The 19,376-nt window shown below is 37.6% G+C and overlaps 1 protein-coding gene across 1 annotated transcript in view; it reads left to right on the top strand.

Annotated features, from left to right (window-relative positions):
* Positions 1–467: 467 nt before the first annotated feature.
* LOC140194977 (fibroblast growth factor 10-like) overlaps positions 468–19,376 on the top strand; it is a 125,802-nt gene continuing 106,893 nt past the window's right edge. Inside the window, exon 1 of the mRNA XM_072252488.1 lies at positions 468–1,618. Within this exon, the coding sequence (XP_072108589.1) occupies positions 1,330–1,618 (289 nt within the window). The 5' untranslated portion in view covers positions 468–1,329. The remainder of the gene's footprint in view (positions 1,619–19,376) is intronic.

The raw sequence follows: 19,376 nt of genomic DNA, 5'->3' as shown, positions 1-19,376 counted from the left end.
AAAGACAGGGAGATGTCTACAACTTTTGAATGACTCATAATGTGTACTATAGGCAACATAATAAAGTGATTAGGAACATATTTTTCTATGTGTTCTGGCGCATGCTGTTTAAATACAGATTCATATTTTTAAGATCAAAACATTTCTAATGCTACAAAGTGCATGAGCTTGAAGGGAGAATGTATTCAATGTATGACTCATGTTAACAGTTACAATCTGTTCATTAAGGTTTATATAATCCTGTAAATATAAAGAAGCTCTAAGTTAGAATACCTTATATGATTTAAAAAAGGGATTAAAAGGCAGTGAATAGAAGTGTGAATGTTTCATTTATGGAAGTTAAGTACAAATGATTTATAAAATTAGGGCTTCCTTCAAAGTTAGCAGAGGTTAAAATAGAAATTAATAGTATCTGTCTGTTCTTCCTGACCAGTATATAATCTGGTTTGCAGGACTCTGCGACTGGTCTCCCTTTCAGGAACAGTCAGAAAGCAGCAAGCTCCAGGTGGCTCTCAAGTATTTTGCTGCCAAAAAAGCCCACGCTGGAAAGTCCAAAGGGGCTCCCTAGAGGGAGTTGGGTTTAGCCCGGAAGAGAGTGAGATTAGTAAAGCATGATTATACAACCCATGCTGGTGGCCGGCTGTCAGAGGGAAGAGGAACAGTAACGGCAATTAGCAAGACTGAAAGCTCCAGAAGGCTTACAATCAGTGATCTGCATAGTTCCCTCAGAAGAATTTTCTTCCAGTACATGGTTTCAGATGTCCACTGCTGCCTGACCAATAACTGGCTGACGCACCACTGTGGTAAGCACATCCCAGTTCAGTGTGGTAATCACTAACATTTTTCACTGGTTTTTGACCTGTTTAACCATAAGGAAAAACACTTCTGTCTTATTCAAAGCTACCAGCTTCCCTTGATCTGTCCGGTATCCTCAACAGATCTGAACTAACTTTGTGTGTCGTTGTCAGAGGAAAGCGAAGTTATTTCAGGACTCAATTCATCTTTCTGGAGTTACTTTATCAACTAATATTCAGAAAAGGACATTCACAGAAATTATCCTTACATGACTAATGAAATAATAATAAAAGCACCAAAGGGATATTTGAGGAGCACAGTAATTCTGCAAAGCGTGGAAAGAAGTACAGGAAATCCAACATTGGATATGATTTATCACCTGAAGTATGGATATTGATGAGTTTCATTCAAAGGATAACAGGGGTCAAACAGAGAAGACCAGTAACAAACTATCAACCTGCAGCTTAAGTGTCCTTGGTATTCCAGCATGTTTCTTTTTATGAGACTATTTCTAGCGCCGAGAGCTTCAGTACAATGTGGAAATGGATACTGACAAAGAGTGCCTCAGCCTTTACACACCTGGCTTATGTCTTTCTCCTCTTCCTGCTCTGTTCTTCGTCTGTTGCCTGCAATGACATCAGCAGAGATATGCCGTCTCCGAATATCACAAGCTCTTCGTACAGCCTGGGAAGGCATGTGCGCAGCTACAAGTACCTGGAAGGAGATGTGCGGTGGAGGAAGCTGTTCTCTTTCACCAAATACTTTCTCAAGATCGATAGGAATGGCAAAGTTGGCGGAACAAAGAAGGAAAATTCTCCCTTCAGTGAGTATGGAAATGTTTATTCATTTTCTTTCAGAAAGTTATAATATTTACTTCTGTTTGGTTTCTTTTAAAATACTGGAACAGTTGATTTTTACTTTTCCAGCAATAATGCTGTTTTATAAATATCAGCTCATTCCATGCACCCAGAGAAGCTGTAAAATACAAGTGGATGTCTGTTATTGTCAGTTATTGTCAGTTTTTGCATAATTGTTGCATAATGAGTTTCTTTTATGCCTGTTAATATTATCCAAGGGACCTCTAAATTGAAACCCAAGCCTCAAAATAATCACTGAGTGCCATTGAAGCCATTTTATATAACCTTAAGAACATTACATCTTTTATAAGTTTTAACAACAGTGCCTGGTTCTGTTTTTGATTTCTTTTTCCGCATGTTGCTTTGAGTGATTGCAGTTAAAGAGGCAAAGTTAAGGCACCACTACAGCTATTCGTCTTCTCAGATGCCTTCTTGTTGGTAACTTGATACTATTCCATGCCTGTATTGTCAGTAACATATGTGGCAATTTATGGCTCTTAGTGGTATTCTGTAATTTTATAAGTCATTGTCATAGTCCTCTGTCACATTTTAAACTTCTGAACATTATAACCAGTAAATTACATCTCAATACAAAATTATTTTGAAAATAAATTCCCTCAAAATGGTTAAGTATGGAAGATTTCATTTAAGTTCTACTGGAGTAGAATGAGGCTTTCAACCAGTTAATGGAAGTCTTTTTTTATTTCAGCACAACATCTGACATTATGATTGTCAATATTTTGGGATCTTGCCTCTGCGTTGCAATAGTTACCTTGAATGTGAGACTAGAATAGATTAATTATAGTCTCCCTGGGCCTGCCTGTCCATATGTTTTTTTTCCAAGAGTGTGCACGTCTTGATGCTGTGTTCTGAAATTTATTACGTGTGCGATATTGTATTAGATATAAAGCAGGGTCAAGAAAAACCTACTAATGAAACTGAGCAATGAGTAAAATATATAGAAAAAGAAAATGCACATTAGATTGACAACAGCTTTCACTCATAAATGAACTGATACTTTAAGCATCAGTAAATAATACTAAATGGATGAAGTGTTATTCTTTTGTAACCAATAAAAAAGAGCAGATTTCAAGGTCATTAAATATTTCTTCAGTTACTATTCATTGGCAGAAGATATTAAATCTGGAGAATGTGAACAATCCATTTAGTTTATCCAGCTCATTTTGCTGTTTGCCAACATTTTGCACTTGTGACCCTTACAAGCAATTTTATTTATTTCCTGCAGCAACATAACTTTGTGTCCTTCCAGTCACTAATCAAAAACGTGTCTACATCTTTCATCAGTGATTCACGCACCACATTTAGTGGCAACGTGCTCTATTAAACTGTGACTCTTGACTTTGAATAAACCACCTCTTCAATCATGTTTAGTGGTTTCCTACGTCTGAAATTTTACGCTAATAATCATTTATGAAGCAATGGCTATTGGGGCATAAATGAAATATTAGAATTTGAATTCATATCCATATACCATTAAAGGCATTTTTTATTGTAGAATAAATAGTAATAACATCTGAATGTACTTGTGATGATCATAATCTGCTGTACCTCGTATTGTTCATTTTTCATGAATGCAGAAGAATTCTGTCAAGTATTTCTAAGGTGTTTAAAATATATACTTCAAACCCCAGAAGGCTGAAAGAATTGCATAAAATTGTCAGATAAGTGAATTGGGAATTGATTGATTGATGTCATCTTTGCTTTCAGAATGTTAAATTGTTTGACATAACCTGAAGAAGTTCTCACTTTCTGTGTTCTCATCTCTGTGAACAACATATAGCAAGCAAAGTGCTGGGCAAACGAATAACATATGACCATATGACACTTACAGCACTGAAATGACTATTGACTAGAACATTAATCTTATGTCATTGTGATGTTATCATAATGCTCTGTAATTACAAGAGAACAAAGCCTTGTCACTGCTAGGACGACTCTTCTACCTGTTGCCATGTTATGGTTTCCAATATGTCCTATGTTGAATAGTATGTCATTTAGTTGTGATATTATATTCCTTTTTGAACAAAGGTGCAATGGGGGTTTTTTAATCTTAACTGTGTTAGGACCATTTCGAAGTTAGACAGATATTACTCTATTTTAATTGAATATAGATCATATATACATATATATATATAAAACAACTATTAGCATATTTGTTATTTGACTCAATTATAGGTGCAATGTTTATGTATGGTATAGGACAACCTAAATTCAGAAAGCCTTGCACATTGGAAGAGATATCTAGTGGTGATTTGTCACAAGTTAAGCACTGTAACATCATTTATTTTTAAAACTGACTGTCATACTAAAAGAATGAAGCTACCATGAAGCAATACATCCAAATGTTTGGCTCAGCTGATGAAAAATGGTTTAAAGGATATTGTAGAATTAGCAACAGAAATTTAACTCTTCGAGTAGTGGACTTCGCTTGTCTCAAGACGTATGGAGTATGGGTCTGTTGCAGGGACTGGAACTTTCCTCAACGTCAAAGGTAAGAAAAGCTGAAAGAACACTTCTGTCTGACCTATCTCAGTTACCTCCTACTGAATAATCAAGGCAACAATACTTCACTAAATGCTGAACATCAAGTTAGGTGTTTAATTCTGGACTGCTGTAAGAATAATTACCTCTGTATTAAATCCATTTTTAAAGTCAAATCTGGAGAGTCAAGCACAGGCCATTGTCAACTCACTGGCTTTATTGTAGTTAATAGATGAATTATGATATGTTTCAACATATCATGTCTTTGGCATAAACTACTATAAAAGGACAGAAATAAAAATTAATAAGGAGTAGACAGTCAAGATATGAGTAAAACAGAAACATGAGATATGGTAAAATATTAGAAAAAGCAGAGCAAAGCTCTTTACGAAATAGTTCCAGATCTATTCTAGTCAAGTAGCGATGAAATAATCACTGATGTAAACGCCTCTTCTACATCAAAAGGAAGATTCCTCATGAAGTGGAGTTAAGAGTAAAATTAATAATGGATCAAAATAAAACAAAATGACAGTGAGACATGTGAAGACACAAAAAAAATCGTTCTGGCAGAAATGCAGTCATTGTTTGAATTTCTTGAACTCGTTGAATGAGAAAGATGAGGTGCTATTCCATGAGTTTACATTGGGCTTTGTGATAATAGCCCAAGAGGCCAAGATGAAAAAGTCAGGGTGGGAGTGGACCAGAGAATTAAAGTGACAGGTGCCCAGCAGCTCAGGCTTATGTTTTCATTCAGAAAGAAGGAGCTCTGCAAAGGATCCGTGCAACCTCCTTTTGATCTCCCTAATTTTAGAGGAGACTGCAAAAATAATAGTAAATACAGAACACTAAATTGAGAAATGAAACCAGTAAATGGGTATTTCAGCTGGCAGGAGTGTTTGAGACCCTGGAAGAATCCTTCCATATGATTACTGAATCATACCAACAATCTCTCACCTTCACGTAGTATAGTTTTTGCCTCCTTCCTACGACCTCAAGGCAAGTAAGGTCCATTAATAATACTACTGTTCATTCTGTCACGTCTTTACGGGACATGTACTACTGACCAGTACTATACAGATGTGTCAAAACTGCTACTAGCATTGGCAATTAGGTGGACAGAGGAACAGGGCAGTAAAACCAACTTGAACCTCTTCCGTCTTAATAATTCCTGACTGACCTGCTGAGTTATGATAGCCAAAGCTTTCTTTACATTTTGTATTAAAGGCGCTCTGAATGTGAAGTCACCACCATCATTTCAGGCAATTAAAACTCACACTAAAGCAATGCAACATGGACTCGGACCCTTTGGTCCTATGAGTCTGTGCCTATCAAGGTGCAACGGGCTAGTCACAATACTTTGTGTTCAGGCCATATCTCCCTGAGACCATATACCTATAAGTTCTGTTATGTCTTACCTGATTAGGAGTGCTATTTTATTTCTAATTACTGGGTTCGTTGTTTAATTGTAAGTTCACAGCTGTTGTTGATTACTCATTACGGTGTTGTTAGCAATTAGCTTTCATCACCAGGTTGGCCATTGCTTGTATATTCATTAGTTTCTCAGAAGCACTTGTTGGAAGTCGAAGGAATTTCAATCAATATTTGAATCTGCCTTTCATTCGAACGCCGAGAAGTATTGTCTCTCTATTTTTACTATTCTATCCTGGCTCAAGAGTTTTCCCTGTTTTCTTAAGCTAGATAGATAGATAACTCCAGTCCTGGTGTAGCTGTAGTTGAAGGCAGCTTTGCAGCTTAACCACACTTCGACAACATGGTGATGAGAAAGGTTTTACCCTGCGGTAAACTTTGGTCACCAAATCATTATAGCATACAAGGAGCAGGTGTGAAAATTCAATATTTCTCAGCATTCTAACAGAAGGCAGATTCAAATATTGATTGAAATTCCTTCAACTTCTACAAGTGCTTCTGATGAATTAATGAATATACAAGTGATTATATAATGGCCGACCTGATGATGAAAGCTAATTGCTTAACAACGCCATAAAGAGGAACCAACAACAGCTGTGAACTTACAATTAGGTAATGAGATTTAGTAATCAGAAATAAAATAATGATCCAAATCATGAAAACAGAACAAGTACAAATACTATGTACCTCTCCAGTTGCTTCTTAAATGATAGTATTCTACCCATCTCAGCCATTGGCTCTGGCAGCTCATTCCATTTTAAATCTTTCCCTTTCACCCTAACTCTATACCTCCCATAATTTTAAATGGATCTGTAAGGCCATCCCTCATTCCCCTATTTCCAAGGAATAAAGACTGGCCATCCTCTCCCTATAATTTGGGTCATCTAATCCTCAAAATATCTTTGTAAATCTTTTCTGTACTATTGCAGTTCAATCACACTTCTCCTATAATAGGTGATGAAACAGGTTTTACCTTCTGGTAAACTTTGGGTTTGCAAAAAGACAGAACTCTCTCTAAATACGTCATTTTAATTTGAACTGAAGTTATCTCTGCAAAGCCAAGACACTTTGACACAGTTCCTTCTTCTCCTCATGCTTCCGTAAACACCGTTAAGAATTATTTTCTCTGTTAAAAGTTGAATAAGTGACACGTCATTAAGAGATTATATGTAATTATGTTACATCTTCCTCTGCTGTTGCATGATATTCTTTCAGGTTTAGTGGGGATGGCCTTTAACATTTTGATCATGCACTTCTTACTCAATCTTACAGATTTCCAGCCGGCTTTGCATTTAGGGTTGATGGAGATACATATGTAACAATTTCTTAGTTGTATTTCTTATGTTAACTAGAGGAAAGGGATGTTTCAACAGCTGATGCATTCTGCAGTGCAATATTATAAATCCAGCTCTGAAATAGCAATTAAGTTGTTTCTGAAAAGTAAATAATTCTTGAAACTGACTATCAGAGCAATTTCTAGAAAAAAATGCAACTTAAATATAATGCAATTTTTTAATACAAAACAATATGACTGGATTTGGTGGTTTAAGATTACTAGGACAATGCGTATCATGATATAATCTGAACTGACGGTAAATGATTAGTAACCAGCTGCAGATGATCAATAAACCTTCAGTGATCATTTTCTTTTCAATAAGGATGTCAAAATACATCAGCTACAAAGAGTTGTGCTGGCCAATCAAAACTCAGGAAGCCTCAGGCAACCAAAGTGAAAATGAAATAAAGCGGCCCTTGCCTCTCCTGTATGTCAATTATAATAAAGAACAGATAAACAGGAGTGATTTCCAAGCAACAACCTGAATTGGAGCTTTTGATATTTTGACAGACCTGATTAAGACTGTGCTCAGTACTCATTCCTGATATACTTTCATACCGTGTATGATATCAGAATTGTAACAAATATGTTTATAGAACATAGAGTTTGTGTTAATTAAAATAATTATGTGTTTTATATATTTATATGTATGCTATCTGACTATCTGACAAAGAAATTTATAAAAGTACTTTCCCTCCCATCTGTAATCATGTGCTATGTTAAATATATTTTTGAACATAACCATTCAAAATCTAAAATTAGCTCACATGTCCATTCCAGCCTTGTTGCCCATCCACACTACTTGCCAACACCTGGTCTATATTCTTCCATGCACTGTCTTTTTATGCACTGATATTAAATGTAGAGATTGTATCTGATTCCATCATCTCTACTGGCAGTGATTTCCAGATCTCAGTCTGTGTGTCACCTTTTCCAGCAAATCCCCTTAAATCTTCCTCTCACCTTAAACCTAGGCCCTCTTGTTTTTTACAGCCCTGCAATGGGGAAGATTCTGATTATCTACCCTATCAATGCCTCTTATAACATTATGTCCTTCCATCATTATGTACTTTAATCCCTTTGCCTCCCACAGTCCAGAAAAAGAAAGCCCAACCTGTCCAATCTTTCCCCATAATTAAAGTCCTCCAAATCAGACAATTAAAAGTTAAAATTTTATTTTGAACTTTTTGAATGTTGACTATCCCAGTAAATCATCTCTGCACTCGCTCTGCATCCAGAACTGCACACAATACGCCAAATCAGTCTCACTTAGTGTTTTGTGAAGTTGTAACATTAATCCTAACTTCTATATTTTCTGTGCTCCGATCTATGGAAGCAAGTATGCTATATGCTATCTTTAGCAATCTATCAACCAGTGTAGCCATTTTTAAGGAACTATAGACATGAACCTCAAAGACCTGCCATTCATTAACATAATGCCCTAATGTGACTTCCCAAAATCCACCTATCAGGATTAAATTCTATCTGCCCAACTTTCCATCTGAATTATTTCCTGCTACAGCCATAGACAACCTTCTTCACTATCCACGATACCACTAACATTTGTGCCAACTGCAAACTTAACACTCATACTGCCTATATTCACATCCAAGTTGTTAACAATGAGTGCAGCAGCACTTCTCCCTGGGGCATACCACTGGTCCAAAACATTATAATCAGAAAGACATCCTTCCACCATTATCCTCTGCATCTTGTCTATTTTGATCAAATTAGCTAGCCTGCCTTAGATCCCAAGTGCTTTAACCCTCCGGACCAGCCCACCAAATGTGGCACCCTGTCAAATGCTTACTTAAGTTAATATCTACCCCTGCCTTCATCAGTCTTCATAATTACCTCCTCAAAAAACACAATCAAGTAGTGACGCTAGTTTTCTCCCATAGAAAGCAATACTGAGTATTCCTGATCAGCTCCTGCCTTTCCAAATATGTGTCAATTTTATCCATTAGCACTCCTCCAACAATTTCCTTAGCACTGATGTAAAACTTACCAGTCTGTCATTACCTGGTAAATTCCTACTGCCCTTCCTAAATAATGGAACAACATAACTCTCCTCTGGTCTTCTGGTATCTTACTGTGGCCAATGAAGATGCACAAATCTACATCAGAGCCTTAGCGATCTTCTCCATTGCAACCTGCGATAGATCTCCCCAAGCCCAGGGACTTACCAAACCTAATGCATCCCGTGACAGCTAACAGCTCCTTCTTCTTAATATTGACCTACTGATTTCCTCATCTGATTATCTTCCACATCCTTCTCCCTGGTGCACACAGATAAGCGGCTTTCAAAGTTCAAAACTCAAAGTAAATTTATTATCAAAGTACATGTATGTCACCTTGAGATACATCACCTTGCAGGCATTCACTCACTGACCTTAGCTAGCTCTACACATAGAGTACTCTTACAGTAATTAAAAGCACCTACACTTTCCCTTGCTACCCTCTCATTCCTGATATATTTATAGACTGTCCAACCAATTTCTTTTTTTAAGCTCTCTCCTTCACAAATTCAGACTCTACTGCAATAACATTTTCTAATCAATGTGATTCTTAACTATAGAGGGATTTACGTTAGATTAAGATTTAGATTCAGATTTATTTATCACTGGTACATTGAATCATACAGTGAAATGTGCCATTTGCAACTAAGTATATGTGGGGGGGGGGAGTGGCCCACAAGTATTGCCATGTGTTCCCATGGCAACGTAGCATACCCATAATGCTTAGTGAAACAACACAGAACACAACAAACATAAAAATAACAAAAGCAAAACAAGCTCCTTTCATCCTCCTCACCATGTGCGCGTGCACACGCATACACACACACACACACCTCTAAGTTTATTCCTAGCATCCTAGCATGAAGGGGTATGAAGTATGAAGAAAATGTTAAACACCTCTGGTGTTTTGCTCATTGGATGACAGACCCCTTGGCCTCTAGCCTCCGGTAGACTATGGGAAGAGAAATTTCAGAGTTATATATTTTGATAATAAATGAACCGTTGAACCTTTGAACAAAGGGAATAACTTCACTTAACTTCACTTGTTCCATCATTGAACTGTTCCCACAACCAATGGACTCACTTTGAAGGACTGTTCACCTCATTTTCTATATATTTATTGTTATTTATTTATTATTTTTGTTTATTTCTTTTGCACTTTGGTTGAATGCCCAAGTTGGACGGTCTGTTATGGTTCTGTTATGGTTGTTATTCTATAGATTTATTGAGTATGCCCACAAGAAAACAAATCTCAAGGTTGTATATGGTGATAAATTTAATTTGAACTTTGAACTTTGGAAAGAAAGTCATTAAATCACTGAAAATATATTAGTAACTAAAATTATCATACTAAAATAATTTTAACAAGTTAGTTACCTTCTCCTTTGCCTCCTAATTTGAAGTGCTCTAATCTCTATTGAAGTCAATGAATTATATGTCAGATCTGGCACAGGATCTGAGGGGCATTTCCTCTAATGTAAATTTTGATTAATCTTCTCAAGGTCGGCTGCACTGCTTCAATAATGCAAGCCCAGATGGGAAGAGTTAACAGATTCAGCTTTTCATATGTTTAGCAAGGCCTGGATTTCAGCATTTGACAGTGAACGCGCAGAAATTTGGGACCTGCGGGTTTCGAATTGAAGGGTTCTGAATAGGCAGCAAAATCCAACTATTTGCTTTGTGCTTGCAGTGACACAACACTTAAATTGCTTTACAAAGTTGCAGTCATGTCTATTAAAGGGCTCTGATCGTATAATTGCAGGGTAAATGAGATCAGAAGTACATATTACACTATAATCTTTCAACTTTCTCAGCCATTTGCTATTAAAAATAATCTATTATGATGATTACTTAAAGCCATTCACGTTTTTGTTACTATAGTAAGAAGAATGGTAATGTTGTTCTGAAAGCAGTAATGTCATAAATCAGCAAATGAGCTACAAAAATATTCTTTTCTACAGGTTACTAGGATATTAATATTACATATCAAAATATCTTTCTCAATCATATTTGTTAAATTGTGATGGTGTTTGTACAATATTTCTGCTTATTTTCTACATTACATTCTGTGTTACCAAATTACACGATGGTATAGACATTAATGAAATTCAAATTTACTATTGCCCTTCACTTTTATTTGACGTATATGGCCAGTTTTATAACAATATCTCCTACTGCTTGTACACATTCTGATCAATAGCAGTTACTGTACTAGTTAAAATCTACCCAGTAGATCGCAATGCTTTTGGGTCTCATGCATAAAGATAATGTATCTTTGATATATTTACTTGAATGGTAATTTCCATAACATAATTAGATATAAAGAATAAATTGAGCCAAAAATTATGCCTTGAATTTATATTATGTTCTGTTTCCAGAATTGTGATTCACAAATATCATTAGATTTATCAATGTATTTTTACATGCCTTAAGCATTCTCTTCCACCATATACCTGAGAAGCAAATGTATGCTGGATATTTGCCTGTACTGTGTGTCAACTACTGTAATAGCGAGGTTTTCTGCTGGGTTTAGCTCATGTACTGCATTTACTTGCATTATTTTCACCATATCTCAATCACAAATTCATTTAATCAAATATCCTGTGATGTAATGATAAACACTTGAGACAACATTAAACCTGGAAAATTGACCAATATTTGGTAAACTATTTTTAAAGAATTTTTCAATATTAAGAGTATATACTTTCCAGATTAATTTCACCAGATCCAACCAGCTAAGGTCACAGTCTGGCAAACTGTTCATTCCCTAGGCAATTTTCATTGAATTTTGTCAGCAGTTACCAACATTTTTTACACGGTGCATTGAGCTAGAATAAGGTAAACCAATAATATTGTAGAATAAAGTATAAAACAACCAAAAAAGTGCAATGCAGGTACGCGATAAAGTGCAAAATCATAATGAGGTAGAGTTTGAGGCCAAGATTCCATCTTTTATACAAGAGGTGTTTTCCTGAGTCTGATAGCAGTGGGATAAAAGCTGAACTTGAGCCTGGTGGTACATGCTTTCAGGCTTATGAATGTTCTGCCCAGTGGGAGAGGGGAGAAGAGGGAATATCCAGGGTGGATTGGTTACGCTAGCTGCTTTACTAAGGCAATGCAAAGTGTAGACAGAGTCCACAAAGGAAAGGCAGGTTCCTGTGACGTGTTGACATGTTTCCACACCTCTCTGAGCTTCTTGCATTCATGTGCAGAGCAGTTGCCATGCCAAGCCGTTATGCATCTAGACAGAATATTTTCTATGGTGCATCAATAAAAATAGTGAGAGTTGATGTGTACATGCCAAATTTCTTTAGCCTTCTGAGGAAATAAAGGTGTTGGTAAGCATTGTTGACCATGGCGTCAATGTGTTTGGCCCAGGACATACCATTGGTGATGCTTACATCTAGGAACTTGAAGTTCTCCACCCTCTCAGCTTAACGTTGTTGGTTAGACAGGAGGAGGTGCACTCACTCCTTTCTGAAGCCAATGATCTGCTCTTTTCATTTGTTGACATTGATGGAAAGACTGTTGACATGACACCATGTCACTAAGCTCTATCTCCTGCCTGTATTCCCACTCACCATTATGTTACATACAGCCCACTATTGTGGTATCATCTGCAAACTTGTAATGGAGTTACAGCAGAATCTGGCCACGCAGCCAGAAGTGTACAGGGAGCAGAGTAATGGGCTGAGGACTCAACCTTGTGGAGAATCCGTTCTTAGCATTTTTGTGGCTGGAGATGTTGCTGCCTATCCTTACTAATTGTGGTCTGTTGGTCCGTTAGTCAAGGATCCAGTGGCAGAGGGAAGCATTAACTCCCAGGGTCTGGAGTTTGCTGATGAGTTTGCTTGGAATTGTAGTATTGACACCAAAATTATAGTCAATAAACAATAGGCTGAAATTGGTTTTTCACTGTCCAAATTACTCCAGTGTAAGGGCCAGGGAGACAGAGTACACTGTAGGCAAAAAGCAGTGGGTTGAAGTTATCTGGAAGCTGGAATTGACGTGTGCCTCTCAAAACATTTCATAATGGTAGATATTAGAACCACTAGGTGGTAGTCATTATAACAGTCCTCTCAAAGCACTTCTTAATGCTAGATATTAGAACCACTGGTCAGTAGTCATTAAGGCAAACAACAGGAATTCTGCAGATGCTGGGAATTCAAGCAACACACACAAAAGTTGCTGGTGAACGCAGCAGGCCAGACAGCATCTCTAGGAAGAGGTGCAGTCGGCGTTTCAGGCTGAGACCCTTCGTTAGGCCTCCAACTTTCAAATCCCTTACTCACTCTTCCTTCAGTTAGTCCTGATGAAGGGTCTCGGCCTGAAATGTCGACTGCACCTCTTCCTAGAGATGCTGCCTGACCTGCTGCGTTCACCAGCAACTTTTGTGTGTGTTGCTAGTCATTAAGGCATACTATTTTGTTTTACTTGGGTACTAGGGTGATTGTGGACGTTTTAGAGCAGGAGGGAACAACAGCCTGGAGCAGGGAAGGGTTAAAAATGTCTGCATTACTTCTGCCAGATGATCCACATAGAACCTAAGGATGCAGGAAGCCACCTTCGGGGCTCAATGATTTCCATAGGTTGACCCTCTGGAATATTGATCTTATGTCCACGATGGTGACTGTAGATTCGGGCACACTAGAGACTTTTAGGGTGGGTGGTGGTGTACCCATTCTCTTCTGTCAAAAACATGCATGATATGTGTAAAGCTCATTGGGAAGGGATGTGCTGCTGTCAGCAATGCTGCCCAATTTTGTTTTGTAACCTGTTGTAGTATGTAAGCCTATAAGTTCATATGAATATCTCTAATTACAGAGGTCCAAGCCTTTTTAAAATTACAATCTTCTGCAAATATTTGCCTTAGCTAATTGTTGCATTTATAGATAAATTAATATTTAACCCAAGGTCAGTGAAAAATAATTTATCACATGATAATTCTGTAGTAGTTCAGATTGCAATTACTTATGTAGGAGAATAGATCAGAGTTATACTGATAGTCATAGCGAATTCTGAAAAAATATAAGATCATAATGGACAGAATTTAGCAGGAGAAAAATGACACAACAGTACTCTGACAACAGTTTCCTCATGGTGTTAGAATGCATAGATTTGCAGAGATAAATTGAATTTCTGTCAGGATCTCTGCTGAAGCTACCTGAGCTTCATGTTCATGAGAAACATTAATTTATTGAACTTTCAGTAAATGCCCCCCTCCCTCACCTTTCCCCATTCCTGTTTCCATCTCTCACCTTATCATGTTACCTGCCCACCACCTCCCTTTGGTGCTCCTCCTCCTTCCCTTGCTTCCATGGTCTTCTACCCTCTCCTATCAGATGCCCCCTTCTTCAGCCCTTTATCTCTTTCACCCATCAATTTCCCAGATCATTACTTCACCCCCTCCCCTCTCCTGGTTTCAACTATCATCTACCACCTTGTACTTCTTCCTCCCCTCCCCCACCATCTAAGCCCAAAACGTCGACTGTTCAGTCTTTTTCATAGATGCTGCCTGACCTGCTGAGTTCCTTCAGCATAGTCTCATGTTGATGAACTGCTTAGACATAGCTTTTCTATTCATTTCTACAGAAGAGAATAGTTTTGATGGATTAAGATGAAATTAATTATTAGTTTTGAACATTTTTATTTATTTCTGCACACCAGAAAAAAAATTAAGAATATTCAACTATTCAGGTTGCCAGAGGAGGTGGTGGAGGCAGGAACTGTGTGTTGTTCTGTCTAAGAACACTGCAAGTTTACATGAAGACACTCCAAGCTATCAGCAAGGCCAATGGTGTGTTGGTTTTGTATTGGAGCAGGATCAAAGTAAGAAATCTTGTCATATTTGTACAAGGGCAGTTTTGATCATATAGCTAATGAATGATAAACTAGCTTTAGAGATGTGGTAACGATGGCTCAGTAGGCTGTAACTTGACGAAAGAGGCTGATGTGTTCAGGGTCAGCTCATGGAAGGAAGGGTGATCTCTATGAAGCATGAGAGGTGTCAAGAGGCTCATATCACTGACAGACTGATGATTAGTTGATCAACCACTTGGAACTGAGCAGCGATTTCTTAAAATTAAGGAGTTTTGATTCTTGAATGCTCAGCTCTGAATGTGGTCACCTGACTAGTATCCCTACTCAAGGCTGTGACTGATAAAATTTGAGACCCTAAAGGTATCAAGGGATGATGAGGTTCAGCAAGATAAGATGTTTCTCCGCAAGCTATAAGGTGGCCTCAATGCAACAATGATGAGACCACAAGCACTGATTCCAATACAAGTATAGCCTTCCTCAACAAAATTGTACACAGAACTCCTGCCCGGTCTCATTTATGTCCCATGCACTCGTATCAGATCTTCCCTCCTTTTATGTACCATACATCTTGCGCTGAAGGCCAGCGTTCCATTAGTATTCCTGACCATTTCCTTTAACCCCAGATCCTTTTGTGCCACATTTTTTCTCATTTATTTAAATAATAATTTAGTTTCTCATTCGTCCTTCCAAAACCAATAACATCACATCGTCCCTCATTATATTCCATCTACCAACTTCACCCACACTCAGGTAATCTGTTTTTGAGATATCCTCACAAGTTGCTCACCTGCTTATGTTTACATCATCAGAAAATCTGTTTACAATACACTCACATCCTTACATCCAAGTACTGGATTGTAATTCAAAAATCAGAGGTACAAAGATTTGGGTGTCCTTGCATAGAATTCCCTATAAGGTAATTTGCATATTGAGTCAGTGGTAAGTCAGGCAAGACAATGTTAACCTTCATCTTGAAAATATAAGACTGTAAAAAACAAAGAAGTAATGCTAAAGTTTTGTAAGGCATTGGGCAGTCCGTATATGGAGTATTGTGAGCAGTTTTAGGCACCTTATCTAAGAAAAGATGTGCTGGCATTAGAGAGCGTACGGAGGACATTCATAAGAATGAACGCAGGAATGAAAGGGTTAATGTATGAGGAATGTTTGATGGCTCTTGCCCGGTACTCATTGGAGTTTAGAAGAATGGGGGTGGGGGGGAATGTCATTGAAACCTGTTGAATATTGAAAGGCCTTGATTCAGTGGATGTGGAGAAGATATTTCCTATGATGGGGGAGTCTAGGACAAGAGGGCACATCATCAGAATACAGAATTATCCATTTAGAACAGAGGTGAGGAAAATTTTCTTTATCTAAAGTCTGGTGAATTTGTGGAATTCATTGCTACAGATGGCTGTGCAAGCCATGTCATTGGGTATATATAAAGCTGAGGTTGGTAGGTGCTTGATGAATCAGGGTGTCAAAGGTTATGGGGAGAAGGCAGGGGAAAGGGGGTGAGAGGGTTAATAAATAAACTAAGGTGGAATGATGGAGCAGACTCAATAGGCTAAATGGCCTAATTCTGCTCCTATGTTTGATGGTCTGATGTCTTATTCTCATTTTCCCTATTTCTTCTGATTGCTGATGGGACAAAGCAGAGATTTTTCATTTCTTCTTCCATGCACACAGACATTACTGACAATGCCAGTACCTGTTGCTCATCCTAATTATCCCTGAAATATGGTAGGTCTGGAGTCATGCACAAACTATACTTGTTAAGGTCAGCAGATTTTCTCCTTAAGTTCACTGATGAAGCAGGTGAGTTTTTAACAGCAGTTCAATAGCTTTGTGATTGTTGATGCTAGCATTTTAAAAAAAAAGGAAAATTAGATTCACTCAATTACCTTAATTTAAATTCACCACCTGTGATGGTGGGAATCAAACTTGCATCTCCAGATCGCAGAACACTACAATAACTATAATGCTCAGCTATGCTGCAATCCCCTCATCAATCAATGATGTGTGTCAAGCCTCTAATATTAGAGAAGTACTGACATAATGTTCTTTTCTCTCACCGGGCACTAAAAGGCAATTTGTAAAAGAAAATATTCACTTTACAGCTGTTGAAGATATAACACAGGCAAAGTGGAAAATACCCAGCTGATTCCAGTTCAGCTCCAGGTCATCTAGCATAACAGAAATGTGGCAATTGAAGTAACACAGAATATGCAGTTTTTAGTCACAGCTATATAGCATTGCAGCTACATTTTTACTTAACCCTTTAAACTTCATCAAATTGTAATATTCTTTCCACCAGTTTCTCAAAGGTTTTAATTAAAGCCCATTAGATCGGTTTTGAAACCTGAGATGCAGCACATTTCACTCTTTTCATGTTCCCACCAGTGCTCATTTCAGTCTCACTGAGTCGTATTAAGTCCCTTCACATCACACTAGTGTACTTAGTAAGAGGAGGATTTTCCCACAGTAGGTTGTTGTGTATTAAATATTTCAGTAATATTGAGTAATATTGTTTGATTAAGCATTCTTGTTCTTTTGAATAATTCATTATAGGTTATATGTAAGAGTATGTGAATGGCATACGTCATTATGGTACCACATTATACGTGCATGCCTCACTGAAGTAAAGAACAACTCTAGGCATGTTACCTCTGGGCCCCTTTCATTTTCTTTCAAATAGTTTTTATGTTTTGGAGTTACAAAACGTAACAATCGTGATGAGGAAGTTTCAATTAAACGTGAGACGACTACTTACCTGTTGAAGCGCAGAGACCTTCAAGTTAAAAAAAAGCACAGCAAGGCATTTGAATTTTTAAAAAACAGCATTGCAAGAAATGATTGAGTTTTAAAAAAGGCAGAAAATGTACAAATTCACGGGTTCATAAACAATGAGTCCCAGGTGATAATTATCATAACTTTTTTAAAAAGCGGAAATGGCTGGCTTCATCAGAAAGATAGATATGTTCAACTGCATAAAATATAACTGGACATTGTATACTGAGTGAATTGAGCAGTTTTTCAAGGAAATAAAATAGCCAATGAGAAGCAAGTGCCAGTTTTGTTGAGTGCATTGAGTTTAAGGGCATGCAGTTTGCTTAAAAGTTTAACCAAAACAGCCAAAATGAGTTTGCTGATTTTGTTAAAGTAATGCAAACCATTGTTGATTGCAGAACGTATAAGTGGAATCAAAAGGAAGGGGAGTCCATTTTAGCATACATGACTGAATTGAAGAAGTTGTCCATGCATTGTCAGTGCAGTGATGGGCTTAATGATGCACTGACAGATTGATTAGTTTGGGGAATCTTACAAGAAAGGATTTAAAAACAGCTCCTAACTGAAGGACACCTTGCATTTAAAAGAGCAGTTGAAATTGCAGTATCGATGGAAAGAGCAGACAGAGGCACACATTAACTGCAGTCAGGAATGAAAGTGAGCATGAACAAAATTGCAATATCTAAACAGAAACCAGCCTGGCCAAACAAGTTGTGTTACTGTTGTGATACGGGCTCACATACACCAGACCAAAGCAGATTTAAAGACGATACTCGCAGACAATGCGAGAAAGTAAGACACATACAAAGAGAATGTCAGGCAGATAAAAATACATGAACTGCACAAGGAAGAGAAAAAGATAAAAGGTAAAGTTGCAGTTTCAAAAAGGCACTAATCTGCGTGCTGCTGATGAAAAATCTGATATTGATGAGAGTGACACAGATTGGATAGCCTTGAGATTTATAATGTTAAAAACTAACAATAGACAAACAACATGTCTTATACCAAAAGTTAAGAGCAAACTAATAAAAATGCAATTGGACTGTTTCAGTCATTCCACAAAAAGAGTTTGAACAGCATTTCAAAGATATTGAACCAAAGCCTGCAGATATCCAACTAAGAACTTATACTGGAGAAAAAAAGTAAGTCCTATAGGAATGACAATACTGAAATGCAATAACCAACAAGCCACATTCGGCTTGTATGTGGTAGAAGAACAGGAGGGGCAGCTTTGTAGGGACTTGTTTGACAGAGACAACTACAACTTCATTGAAGATTCATCCAATATTTGCACGCTACATTCCCTACAATGAAGACAACTGAAAACGAATTAAGAAAGATACTGGGGATAATGCCACAGCAAGGTTCAAACATGACATTGGAAAACTCAAACATATCAAAGGTAAAGTAGTGTTATATGCCACACCCAAGTTTTACAAGGTCTGTCCAGTTCCATATATCATCTATGATAAAGTAGCCAGTGAGCTAGATCGCATGGAGGCTGATTGAATACTTTCCAAGGTTGAGTGGAGCCCGGCAGTAATGCTGGTGCCCCCAGTGGCCAATAAGAATGGATCTGTCAGGATCTGTTGTGATTTTAAGGTCATAATCAACCCAGTACTGCAAGTAGATCAATACCCTTTTCCCAATATAGAGGATATCTTTGCAAACTTTCCTGAGAGGGAAACACTTCAGCAAAGTGGACTTAGCTGATGCCTACCTACAGACGGGAATGGAAGAAGAGTCCAAACTGTTTCTCACAATAAAGGAATATCTACAAAATATCAAAAGACAGTGTTAAAAAGATTATGGGCTCAGAGCACAGCACAAATC

This window comes from Mobula birostris, chromosome 3, assembly GCF_030028105.1.
Source record: "Mobula birostris isolate sMobBir1 chromosome 3, sMobBir1.hap1, whole genome shotgun sequence".
Classification (NCBI taxonomy): domain Eukaryota; kingdom Metazoa; phylum Chordata; class Chondrichthyes; order Myliobatiformes; family Myliobatidae; genus Mobula; species Mobula birostris.
This window is presented reverse-complemented; position numbering and strand designations above follow the sequence as displayed.